The sequence below is a fragment of the Manis pentadactyla genome, chromosome 2, assembly GCF_030020395.1.
Source record: "Manis pentadactyla isolate mManPen7 chromosome 2, mManPen7.hap1, whole genome shotgun sequence".
Lineage (NCBI taxonomy): Eukaryota > Metazoa > Chordata > Mammalia > Pholidota > Manidae > Manis > Manis pentadactyla.
This window is the reverse complement of record NC_080020.1, coordinates 32801043-32814043: the sequence shown is the minus strand read 5'-3', so window position 1 is coordinate 32814043 and position 13001 is coordinate 32801043. Positions and strand designations below refer to the sequence as shown.

Genomic DNA, 13001 nt, shown 5'->3' with positions numbered 1-13001 from the left:
TCTACGCAGTGCCTCTGCCCCAGCGTCTCGACGTGTCACCGGCGGCGCCGCAGCTGTGGCAAGAGGAACCTACTGGGGGAGTTCGAGGCGGCAGGCGGCGAAGGCGACCCTGGCCAGGACCTGCCTCGGCGCGGAAGCGTTCCCGGGTCCGTGGGGAGCGGGAGAGGGAGGCGGCGGCCCGGCCCGCGCAGGGCACAATGTTGAACATGTGGAAGGTGCGGGAGCTGGTGGATAAAGCGTGAGTATCGGGGGCAGTCGTGGCCGAGGCCCACGCGGGGGAGGGGAGGAAGGGGAAGGGGAGCCGGCCGTGTGCTCTGGGGCCGCCGCGTCACGCCCCCCGGCTCGGCCAGCTCCATCATGGCGGCGGCCGACTCTCGCCGTGGCTCGGAACCTCGCCCGGATCGGCGCAGCTAGGAAGAGACCCTTTACTCGTTTCAAAACGTCCCTTTAGCCCCCTTCTCTCATACCCAGCCTTCCTCACCCTGCCCTCACCGCTCCAGGCACAGCCCCTTTGGTTAGTCTAGACCTGGGGCACTGCCCGGGCAGGAGGACTGTCTTTTGGGGCTGCCTTCTGGGCAGCAGCAAAGACTTGGGGGTCGGGGCGCAGAGCACTGAAGTGTTAAAGTGGGTGGTAGGTGTAACAAGTGGCCGTTGTGGTCAGGCTGAAGTTACTCAAGAGGAGACTCAAACTACTTTTCCAACACCAGTGAAAGTAGATCATCACATAACTTGTGGTTTTCTTTTCCTGCTTGCTTTTCCACTGCAACTTCATTTTTGAAGGGCCACTTGTTCATTCGGTTTAATTAACAAGTCTTTGAGAAATTTTCCCTAAAGAAGAAAACAACCTTGTTTCTGTCCTTTTTGATCTGCCTTTAACTTCTTTGACAGGCAAAATGGCTAGTACATAGTTGATTTCCTTTAAGACTTAAGAGATAACTTTAGTTGTTACTAGGAAACTTAAGTACACTAGGAAAACCTTAATACTTAAATTGAGTGTAGCAGATGTAACGGAGGTTAGGGTCTTCTAGGCCTGCAGGAAATAAAGTTTAAGAATTTAATCAACCCTTCCTGTTGGGTTTTAGTGATTATGCAGTAACTGCGGTGGCAAAAATGAAGTATTTTTGCCAAAAAAAAATAATTCACAGTGGCCTGAATAATGCAACAGATAGAATTTAGAGTTTTAACTGTATTTTCAAATTTTCTATGCTCCCAAGAAGGCAATAGGTAGAGCGCCTAAGGAACAGAGGTTTCAGAACCTCCAGAGCTGGGTTCAAGCTGTGTAACCGTGGCAAGTTACTCAACTCCAAGTGCTGCAATATTCTCAGGTGCAGTATGGAAGGAAATAATGATGGATCCCTGCCTTAGAATGTTGTTTGAGGGCTTAGATGGCATATAAAACCCTTAAAAATATTTTTAGATCATACTTTTAATAAGTATAACATGTTTTTCTTTGAGAGTGAGCTGAACTCCATTAAGAGAAACTCCATGTTTGAAGGGTGATTTGCTTTAGTAATTACCTTTTAGCACTTACTCATTTGGCCATTAAGCCCTCAGATGTCTGGGGCTTATTTTGCTATTTACATATCCTTTGCTTTTGCTTTCCAAAAATAAAATAAAATCATGGCTCTTTTCTAGATCCAGGTTCATTGGTTGTTTTTTAATATATCGTATAAAGACTACTCTACCAGCTTAAATCGTTTTATAAGTCCAAGGTCTCTACAAAACCATCTCTCAAACAGGACAGCAGAAGAAAACCTCTGTGAAACACTTTGTTATCTTAGAGGACCAAATTTGTGGTGCTCAAAAATTTGAAGAGGCTGTACATTTTTCAGTAGATGCAAATCAAGGCCATATTCTTGCTGCTGCTGTTCATTTTGTATTGTTTGTCTTTATCACCTGTGTTACTACTCTTCAAGGGCTTCATGTTAAATTTGCCATGTAAGTAATCAAGTCATGTAATGGAAGAGCTGTTACTGTAAAATAACTTCTATCTTCCTTTTTACTACCCAGTTTAGAATGGAGACTTGAACCAAGTTATTCAAGAACATGTAAGAATGTTAACACCAAGGACTTTTCTGAAGCTCTCTTGGAGGACTGACACATGATACTAAGATTAAGATTAGAACATGATATTAAGATATTTTATTGATGAATACTCAGAATTTAATTTTCATCTTTCACTGAAGAAGTTCTTCCCCCAAAATGTAAGCATCTTACAGAATTAGTACCTGTGGCACTGTGTCCAGTTAAATTGTTCATTCACCTGAAAATGCCATAATGGAGTGAAAAGCAGATCCATAAAATGGTAGCCCTGATTATCAAGGGAATATGGTGATGAGGGAACTTGCTAATGAGGAAACAATGAAATGATTAAGGACTGTTCTGAGAGCTTGGATGAATAGAATGCAGGTTAGTTACAATACAAAGGGCACTGGTTAGAAGTTTTGGAGACCTGGGTTCAGGTTCTGACACTGCCTTTTAACCAACCATATATGTAATGAGGCAGAATCACATGAATCTCCAGACTGTGGATTCCTTATATGTAAAATTGAGGGGATTTGACCAGTGTAAGACTTTTTCCAACTTTGCTGATTATTTGGAGATGTAAATTGCTATTGGGCAGAAAAAAATTAGTAGTATTTCATAGTAGCAGATGAATTTTGGAAAGTCATTATCCTCCGAAGATAGTTTTGGCTGAAAAGGGAAATTAGAAAGTGGTAATCAATAATGTTATATTTAAATGCTTTATGCAGTAAATAAGTGGATCCTATGACTCATAAAACTATAACTTTTATCTAGTGTATATTCCTACCCAGTGAAGTTTACTTAAGAAAGAAAAATGTACTGTTTCAAAGTGTGTTCCCTGGATCTACTGTTAGATCCATTATGATGGCAGTTTTTGAATATAATGAGATATTTCAAATATTGCCTTTTGAGACCTTGAAGACAAGGGAGACAGTTTCCACAATTGTTGCACCTCCTGGTGGTGGTGAATGGCACTGTTTCGCAGAACACGTGAAATGAGGAAAAGCAGATAAATACTGTAGGCCAGCTGGAGCTTGGAGTGCCTGTTTCTTCCCACTCGTACTCAACTTGAATGAAAGGCAGCTGTGGTGGGAAATGATAGAAGTGGCACAACTTCCACCAACTAGGACTAGCTTCACCATTGTCATCTTATAACTTGCTGTCCTTTGTTTCAGGCTGTAAAATTGAATATGTTTATATTTTGGTATCTCATACTTGGTGTAAATTGAAAGTTGCTGCATTCCATTTTTCCCTCCAAATTTTAAAAATGGTGGTGAAGATGATGTGGTAGTGGTAGATCAAAAACTGCTACTTATTATTCAAGCCCAAATAGTCCTTCTCTTTTCATCACAATGTGTAGTATTAATGATGAATCAATTTCATCAGTGGGCTTTATTCTTTTTGTGAGAGTGATTCAGACAGCTCTGGCCAAGGTCCTAAGGCAACTGCTATAGATGGTCAATTTTAAGTTATTCTCTTAAGCATAGCTTGCATTTTTCTCTTATATAAGTTGATATTTGTTGGTTTTATTTGCATATTTTTGATTCCTAAATGTTTAGGTTATGTACTGGAGCTGTAGAAACTACAGTTCCAGTCTAGCAGAGAGAGAACCTTTTGCTTTTATAGAAAAGGTTCATTCAATTATTTCAACAGGTAATAATTTTATTTATTGGATTAGCACTATATTTTCTCATAGAAAAGTAAAACACCTGCCTTCAAGAAACTTGCTTCTATAAATACGCAACTTCAACTTATTGTTGGTTTTGCTTTGCTTTCTGTTCTCAGATGTTTTCCCCCATATTTTCCCTATCTTACCAGTAAATCTCTGTTCACTTTGCTTCTTAGAACTTGAAAGCAGAGATTATTGTCAGCTTATTAGTCTTCCCATATCAACTTTTCTTTGCACTGACTTTAAGTAATTATTACTAGTGAAACAATAAATTATCTTTCCTATCTTTTAGTAACTGAATGAAAGTAGATACTAAGAATTTAATTCTAAAGAAAGATGGGTTCTTCTGCCAGCATTTCTTAGGGGTGGTTTTCTGTAGTTTAGTCTCTTTGGTACTTCTGTCAGGGTGCTTTTAAAAGCACTTAACTGCCTCTCACATTTTCCTGTACCCTTTAGTGTGTTTACAAGTAGTTTTTCATCTGTTTACTGATTCATCAATTAAAAGTACTTGGCCTTTTACATTTTAAGTACCACTTACTAGTACTCCTAGTTTTTACAGTGTGGTTCCACAGTTGAACCTTTTTCTATGCTCCTATACTATTTTCTTGTTTCCAGTGTTTATTTAAAACTTTCTTTTAAGAGAAAAAGTATAGGCAGTTTAAAAAGCTTTTTATCTTGAAGAAATTTTATTGTTTTACTTATTTACATCTACCTAACTGGAATTTATTCATATTTTTTGGCTTTTATTATGAAAAATGTCAAATACATACAAAAATGGAGGGGATATTGTAATAAGCTTTGTGTACACATGACTTAGCTTCAATAATTTAGCCAATCTTGCTTCATCTGTACTTCTACCTACCACCCCCCACTCCATATTATTTTGAAGCTAATCCCAGACACATAGTCATTTCATCTACAAATACCAATCTCAAGAAGGTAAGGAGTCATCTTTAAAATCATTAAAAAAATACCATTTTCACACCTTTTTGAAAAAGATGATTACTTAATACCAAGTGTCCAGTGTGTATTCAATTCTTAATTGCCTTATAATTTCTTTTCGCTGTTTCTGTCTAGTTGGTATATCTCTTGATACTTTTAATCTATGGGTCCAATCTCCATCTTTTTCCCTTTGAAATTTATTTGTTGAAGAAACTGGTTATCCCTTAGTCTGGATTTTGCTAATTGGATTCTTTTTTTTTTCATGTTTCTCTAATCTCTATATTTCCTTTAAGTTGGGAATTGCATCTAGTCACTTGATAAAGTTCCAGTTTGGGGGAGCAAAACTGCTTGATAGATTGAAACTTCATTTTTCAGCGTACAAATAATCGACTCTTTTCAGTCTCAGCTGATACTACTTAACATTCTGGGACACCATATTTAATTGTTTATTTGTTTATGGTTTTTTTGAGGTGTCATTTCATGTGAGCTTTCCTTGTTAGTCTAATTATGTGTGTTTGTCCATCTGTATGTTTTTATAGTAACTTGGTAGCCATGCACACTCTCCTGCTGTTTACAGGAATGGCCAGGTGATATTTAATGGACCTGGGATTCAGTTTGTGGTTCAGAGATCAGAATAGGGTTGAAATGCTAAGTCCACTACTAAGGAACAGTATCTCTGAATTTCCCTATGTATAAAATGGAGATGATATTTATTTCACAGTGTTCTTGTGAGGATTAAATTGATGTGAAACACTTAGCATGATACTTGACATAAACTCTTGAAACACATATATATTGTTGTTATTATGTAATATACAGAATACTTTATAACATCTAAAATATCAAAGGAGTATAGTGTTTGAAGGAATAAGGAAAATATTATCAGACTAGATTACTTACATGTATGTTAGAACTGTGTCTTAATCCATTAATCATTTTTCAGTGGGCACTTCCCTGAAACTCTTCCCCTGAATGAACATGTTAACCTACATATACGAAAACTAACATAAATAGCTCTATTGTGTGTTCCTTGTGTTTGCCAAATCACAAATGCTTTCACTTTAATATTGTAGAGGATATTACAGAAACCTTTCAAAAGACATATTGAGGAATAGTCTTTGGAAAGACATACTGCAATTTCCATCTGCTAATTTCTGTTCTGTGTTTTCTCAAGATTTTAAAGATCCTGCTAATGCAAAACATTTCTTCTAAAACGTAAAAAGATTTATGAAGGCAAATTGAAGTTGACAGTTTATCCTTAAAGAGACTGAACAATATCAAGAAAAAGAAGCCTTTAAAGTATGGCATCAAATTCTTGGTCTCTGACAGTAGAAGAGTAGTATATACAAGGAAAACACATTACAGAAAGGGTTTTCCAGTTATTCAGTCCATTCTCCCAAATTGGCAAGAAATCTTTTGGCTTACCAGAGCTCTTTAGCCTGAAAATTAAATACATTGTATTCCCATTTTGGAACCAATTTATAGCTATTTATGACTTGTGGATAGATTTAGGTAATGAATTATTAAATGAGTGATTTTGTTAATGTGCAACAGTAGACAAGAATGTTTTGTGCTTTGCTTGAAAGGGTCTAGTTAGCCAGTCATTTTAGGATGTCTTCTTTTGACATGAATTTTATTTAGTTTCTAAATTCATAGGAGACTATTTAAGTTCTGCATAATTCTATTATAATTTTTTATAATTCATCAATATATAGTAAATGTGTGTGTATGCTTTTGAATTGTTTCAAAATTTTTCATCCATATAGCCTTATATTTTTATAGTAGAAAAAAGACATGCATTGAAAATTCATTTTCTTGCATTTCTTGCCATTTATTTTCATGCATTTTTAGCAAATCACCAAAGAACCAAGCAAATAGAGATATTGAGCTTTTTTTCTATTACTTTTTCTTATATTCATTCTTCAGTTGTCATTTTTTTAAACTGACCTAAGGTGGTATAATTAAAACTTTTATTTGCAGTTAAAATACATGGTTAAGTAGTATCCTTCATTTAATGGGTTTGGCTTTTAAGTTTGGTACTGAAAGGGCTTTTGAAGTGTGGCTCATTTCTCAGTGAAGCCAAATAAAAATTTTAACCTTGTAATTTGTTTTCCATACAAGAGTGATTATTTAAAAATACTGTCAAATCTCAGAATCTCCAATAGCTCGTTGTCTCAAATGCTTACCAGCCTTTACTTGATCTGACTCTCTGCTGCCCCCTCAGACTTCATCTACCACCACTCCGTTTCTCTCAGGATACAGTTCTTATGTAAAATAGCATGCATTCACACATAACACTCTTTTCTCTACTGCTTCCTTTATTTATATTTTTTTTTTTTTTTTTTTTTAATAATTATTTTTTATTGAAGGGTAGTTGACACACAGTATTACATTACATGAGTTTCAAGTGTACAACACAGTGGTAGAACATTTATATACATAATTCTAGGTTCCAGCTATCACCCTATCAGGCTGTTACAATATCTTGACTATATTCCTTATGCTCTACATTACATCCCGGTTACTAATTTATTTTACCATTGGAAGTCTGTCCTTTTTTTTTTTTTTTTTTTTTTTTTTTTTTTTGTGAGGGCATCTCTCATATTTATTGATCAAATGGTTGTTAACGACAATAAAATTCTGTATATGGGAGTCAGTGCTCAATGCACAATCATTATTCCACCCCAAGCCTAATTTTTGTCAGTCTCCAATCTTCTGAGGCATAACAAACAAGTTTTTACATGTAGAACAAATTCTTACATAATGAATAAGTTACATAGTGAACAGTACAAGGGCAGTCATCACAGAAACTTTCGGTTTTGCTCATGCATTATGAACTATAAACAGTCAGTTCAAATATGAATACTCATTTGGTTTTTATACTTGATTTATATGTGGATACCACATTTCTCTCTTTATTATTATTATTTTTAATAAAATGCTGAAGTGGTAGGTAGATACAAGATAAAGGTAGAAAACATAGTTTAGTGTTGTAAGAGAGCACATGTAGATGATCAGGTGTGTGCCTGTAGACTATGTGTTAATCCAAGCTAGACAAGGGCAATAAAACATCCACGTATGCAGAAGATTTCCCTCAGAACAGGTGGGGTGAGGTTCTAAGCCTCACCTCTGTTGATCCCCAATTTCTCACCTGATGGCCCCCCTGCGACTGTGCCTGTCTTAGGTTGTTCCTCCCTTGAGGAATCTTACCCGTCTCTGGCTAACCAGTCATCTTCCGGGGCCATACAGGGAAATGTGAAGTTGGTAAGTGAGAGAGAAGCCTTATTGTTTGAAAAAGTTAGCTTTTTACTTCTTTGCATATTTATGCGCTGTGGCTTCTATGCCCAGCATTTGTCTTGAGGTATCTTTACCACTTGGAAGAATTATGATACTCGGTAAATTTGATGTGAGGCACGAATTCTATTTAAGGGTTGTAATTAGGAAGGAAGAAGAAAAGCTATAGAAGTAGCAGGTGGAAGAAAACATGGGAAGATTGATTATTTCTTTGATATATCTTCTTGTAGAGTAACTTCAGCATGTATAGGTTTTAAGCTACTACTTAAATTGCACACACACCTTAACATAATAGGAGTATAGTTACATAACCAAAGCATATCTGTAATTACCAGCCATCTGCAGTGAAACCAAGAAAACCAGTTAGGCACCTTAGGCATTTGTGAAAACTTATCTATGATATGGTGGATATTGTCCAACTAAACTAGAACAGTCTGAGAGAAATCAGACAAATTAAAACAACCCATTCCTGGGGACTGTTCACATGCCATATGTTCTTTTAACAGTAAATAGTTTTTAGTTGTAAGACTTTGGAGCGCTACAATTTGCACTTCTCCAAATTCTTGGTTGAGTTCCAACAGTATAGATCCAGTCCAATTTTGTTGTTTTACTGTATGCACAGGCCAGCTTAGATATCTCCTTCCTCATTCCCATGGCAGGTCCAGGAACTGGTGGGATGAGTGCATCTACAGCTGTAGCAGTGCGTGGATCTTTGTTGGGGTTTTTTGATGATCATCTTCTGGCATGAGTCTTCCAGAGAGTGCAGATGTTGGAAGTTCTTTTTCATATCGTATCTTAGTTCATTTTCGGGGTAGCCCAATTAGGCTTTGATCCTCTGTATAAACACAAACAGACCCTTTGCCTACACTTTTATATGCCCTTTATACCCTTGTGTAGAACTCGTTGGAGGTTACCACACAGGAACTGCCCTTTTTTTTTTTTTTTTTTTGCTATCACTAATCTACACTTACATGACGAATATTATGTTTACTAGGCTCTCCCCTATACCAGGTCTCCCCTATAAACCCCTTTACAGTCACTGTCCATCAGCATAGCAAAATGTAGAATCACTACTTGCCTTCTCTGGGTTGTACAGCCCTCCCTTTTCTCCTACCCCCCCATGCATGTTAATCTTAATACCCCCCTACTTCTCCCCCCCTTATCCCTCCCTACCCACCCATCCTCCCCAGTCCCTTTCCCTTTGGTACCTGTTAGTCCATTCTTGAGTTCTGTGATTCTGCTGCTGTTTTGTTCCTTCAGTTTTTCCTTTGTTCTTATATTCCACAGATAAGTGAAATCATTTGGTATTTCTCTTTCTCCGCTTGGCTTGTTTCACTGAGCATAATACCCTCCAGCTCCATCCATGTTGCTGCAAATGATTGGATTTGCCCTTTTCTTATAGCTGAGTAGTATTCCATTGTGTATATGTACCACATCTTCTTTATCCATTCATCTATTGATGGACATTTAGGTTGCTTCCAATTCTTGGCTATTGTAAATAGTGCTGCGATAAACATAGGGGTGCATCTGTCTTTCTCAAACTTGATTGCTGCATTCTTAGGGTAAATTCCTAGGAGTGCAATTCCTGGGTCAAATGGTAAGTCTGTTTTGAGCATTTTGATGTACCTCCATACTGCTTTCCACAATGGTTGAACTAACTTACATTCCCACCAGCAGTGTAGGAGGGTTCCCCTTTCTCCACAGCCTCGCCAACATTTGTTGTTGTTTGTCTTTTGGATGGCAGCCATCCTTACTGGTGTGAGGTGATACCTCATTGTAGTTTTAATTTGCATTTCTCTGATAATTAGCGATGTGGAGCATCTTTTCATGTGTCTGTTGGCCATCTGTATTTCTTTTTTGGAGAACTGTCTGTTCAGTTCCTCTGCCCATTTTTTAATTGGGTTATTTGTTTTTTGTTTGTTGAGGCGTGAGAGCTCCTTATATATTCTGGACGTCAAGCCTTTATCGGATGTGTCATTTTCAAATATATTCTCCCATACTGTAGGGATCCTTCTTGTTCTATTGATGGTGTCTTTTGCTGTACAGAAGCTTTTCAGCTTAATATAGTCCCACTTACTCATTTTTGCTGTTGTTTTCCTTGCCCGGGGAGATATGTTCAAGAAGAGGTCACTCATGTTTATGTCTAAGAGGTTTTCGCCTATGTTTTCTTCCAGGAGTTTAATGGTTTCATGGCTTACATTCAGGTCTTTGATCCATTTTGAGTTTACTTTTGTATATGGGGTTAGACAATGGTCCAGTTTCATTCTCCTACATGTAGCTGTCCAGTTTTGCCAGCACCACCTGTTGAAGAGACTGTCATTTCGCCATTGTATGTCCATGGCTCTTTTATCAAATATTAATTGACCATATATGTCTGGGTTAATATCTGGATTCTCCAGTCTGTTCCATTGGTCTGTGGCTCTGCTCTTGTGCCAGTACCAAATTGTCTTGATTACTATGGCTTTATAGTAGAGCTTGAAGTTGGGGAGTGAGATCCCCCCTACTCTATTCTTCTTTCTCAGGATTGCTTTGGCTATTCGGGGTCTTTGGTGTTTCCATATGAATTTTTGAATTATTTGTTCCAGTTCATTGAAGAATGTTGCTGGTAGTTTCATAGGGATTGCATCAAATCTGTATATTGCTTTGGGCAGGATGGCCATTTTAACGATATTAATTCTTCCTAGCCACGAGCATGGGATGAGTTTCCATCTGTTAGTGTCCCCTTTAATTTCTCTTAAGAGTGACTTGTAGTTTTCAGAGTATAAGTCTTTCACTTCTTTGGTTAGGTTTATTCCTAGGTATTTTATTTTTTTTGATGCAATTGTGAATGGAGTTGTTTTCCTGATTTCTCTCTCTGTTGGTTCATTGTTAGTATATAGGAAAGCCACAGATTTCTGTGTGTTGATTTTGTATCCTGCAACTTTGCTGTATTCCGATATCAGTTCTAGTAATTTTGGGGTGGAGTCTTTAGGGTTTTTTATGTACAGTATCATGTCATCTGCAAATAGTGACAGTTTAACTTCTTCTTTACCAATCTGGATTCCTTGTATTTCTTTATTTTGTCTGATTGCCGTGGCTAGGACCTCCAGTACTATGTTAAATAACAGTGGAGAGAGTGGGCATCCCTGTCTAGTTCCCGATCTCAGAGGAAATGCTTTCAGCTTCTCGCTGTTCAATATAATGTTGGCTGTGGGTTTATCATAGATGGCCTTTATTATGTTGAGGTACTTGCCCTCTATTCCCAGTTTGCTGAGAGTTTTTAACATGAATGGATGTTGAACTTTGTCAAATGCTTTTTCAGCATCTATGGAGATGATCATGTGGTTTTTGTCTTTCTTTTTGTTGATGTGGTGGATGATGTTGATGGACTTTCGAATGTTGTACCATCCTTGCATCCCTGGAATGAATCCCACTTGGTCATGGTGTATGATCCTTTTGATGTATTTTTGAATTCGGTTTGCTAATATTTTGTTGAGTATTTTTGCATCTACGTTCATCAGGGATATTGGTCTGTAGTTTTCTTTTTTGGTGGGGTCTTTGCCTGGTTTTGGTATTAGGGTGATGTTAGCTTCATAGAATGAGTTTGGGAGTATCCCCTCCTCCTCTATTTTTTGGAAAACTTTAAGGAGAATGGGTATTATGTCTTCCCTGTATGTCTGATAAAATTCCGAGGTAAATCCATCTGGCCCGGGGGTTTTGTTCTTGGGTAGTTTTTTGATTACCTCTTCAATTTCGTTGCTGGTAATTGGTCTGTTTAGATTTTCTGTTTCTTCCTGGGTCAATCTTGGAAGGTTATATTTTTCTAGGAAGTTGTCCATTTCTCCTAGGTTTCCCAGCTTGTTAGCATATAGGTTTTCATAGTATTCTCCAATAATTCTTTGCATTTCCGTGGGGTCCGTCGTGATTTTTCCTTTCTCGTTTCTGATACTGTTGATTTGTGTTGATTCTCTTTTCTTCTTAATAAGTCTGGCTAGAGGCTTATCTATTTTGTTTATTTTCTCGAAGAACCAGCTCTTGGTTTCATTGATTTTTGCTATTGTTTTATTCTTCTCAATTTTATTTATTTCTTCTCTGATCTTTATTATGTCCCTCCTTCTGCTGACCTTAGGCCTCATCTGTTCTTCTTTTTCCAATTTCGATAATTGTGACATTAGACCATTCATTTGGGATTGCTCTTCCTTTTTTAAATATGCTTGGATTGCTATATACTTTCCTCTTAAGACTGCTTTTGCTGTGTCCCACAGAAGTTGGGGCTTAGTGTTGTTGTTGTCATTTGTTTCCATATATTGCTGGATCTCCATTTTGAATTGGTCATTGATCCATTGATTATTTAGGAGCGTGTTGTTAAGCCTCCATGTGTTTGTGAGCCTCTTTGCTTTCTTTGTACAGTTTATTTCTAGTTTTATGCCTTTGTGGTCTGAAAAGTTGGTTGGTAGGATTTCAATCTTTTGGAATTTTCTGAGGCTCTTTTTGTGGCCTAGTATGTGGTCTATTCTGGAGAATGTTCCATGTGCACTTGAGAAGAATGTATATCCCGCTGCTTTTGGATGTAGAGTTCTATAGATGTCTATTAGGTCCATCTGCTCTACTGTGTTGTTCAGTGCTTCCGTGTCCTTACTTATTTTCTGCCCAGTGGATCTATCCTTTGGGGTGAGTGGTGTGTTGAAGTCTCCTAGAATGAATGCATTGCAGTCTATATCCCCCTTTAGTTCTGTTAGTATTTGTTTCACATATGCTGGTGCTCCTGTGTTGGGTGCATATATATTTAGAATGGTTATATCCTCTTGTTTGACTGAGCCCTTTATCATTATGTAGTGTCCTTCTTTATCTCTTGTTACTTTCTTTGTTTTGAAGTCTATTTTGTCTGATATTAGTACTGCAACCCCTGCTTTCTTCTCACTGTTGTTTGCTTGAAATATGTTTTTCCATCCCTTGACTTTTAGTCTGTACATGTCTTTGGGTTTGAGGTGAGTTTCTTGTAAGCAGCATATAGATGGGTCTTGCTTTTTTATCCATTCTGTTACTCTGTGTCTTTTGATTGGTGCATTCAACCCATTAACATTTAGGGTGA

At 37.6% G+C, this 13001-nt stretch overlaps 1 protein-coding gene across 4 annotated transcripts in view; it reads left to right on the top strand.

Annotated features, from left to right (window-relative positions):
• Nucleotides 1-9: 9 nt before the first annotated feature.
• CLINT1 (clathrin interactor 1) overlaps nt 10-13001 on the top strand; it is a 79241-nt gene continuing 66249 nt past the window's right edge. For 2 of the 4 annotated variants that reach the window (XM_036915054.2, XM_036914717.2), the window contains exon 1: nt 10-238. In XM_036915054.2, coding sequence (XP_036770949.1) covers nt 198-238 — 41 coding nt within the window. In that variant the 5' untranslated portion in view covers nt 10-197. Of the gene's footprint in view, nt 239-2010; nt 2205-13001 lie in introns of all 4 variants that reach the window. The other 2 variants (XM_036914891.2, XM_036914981.2) reach the window with 2 other exon arrangements.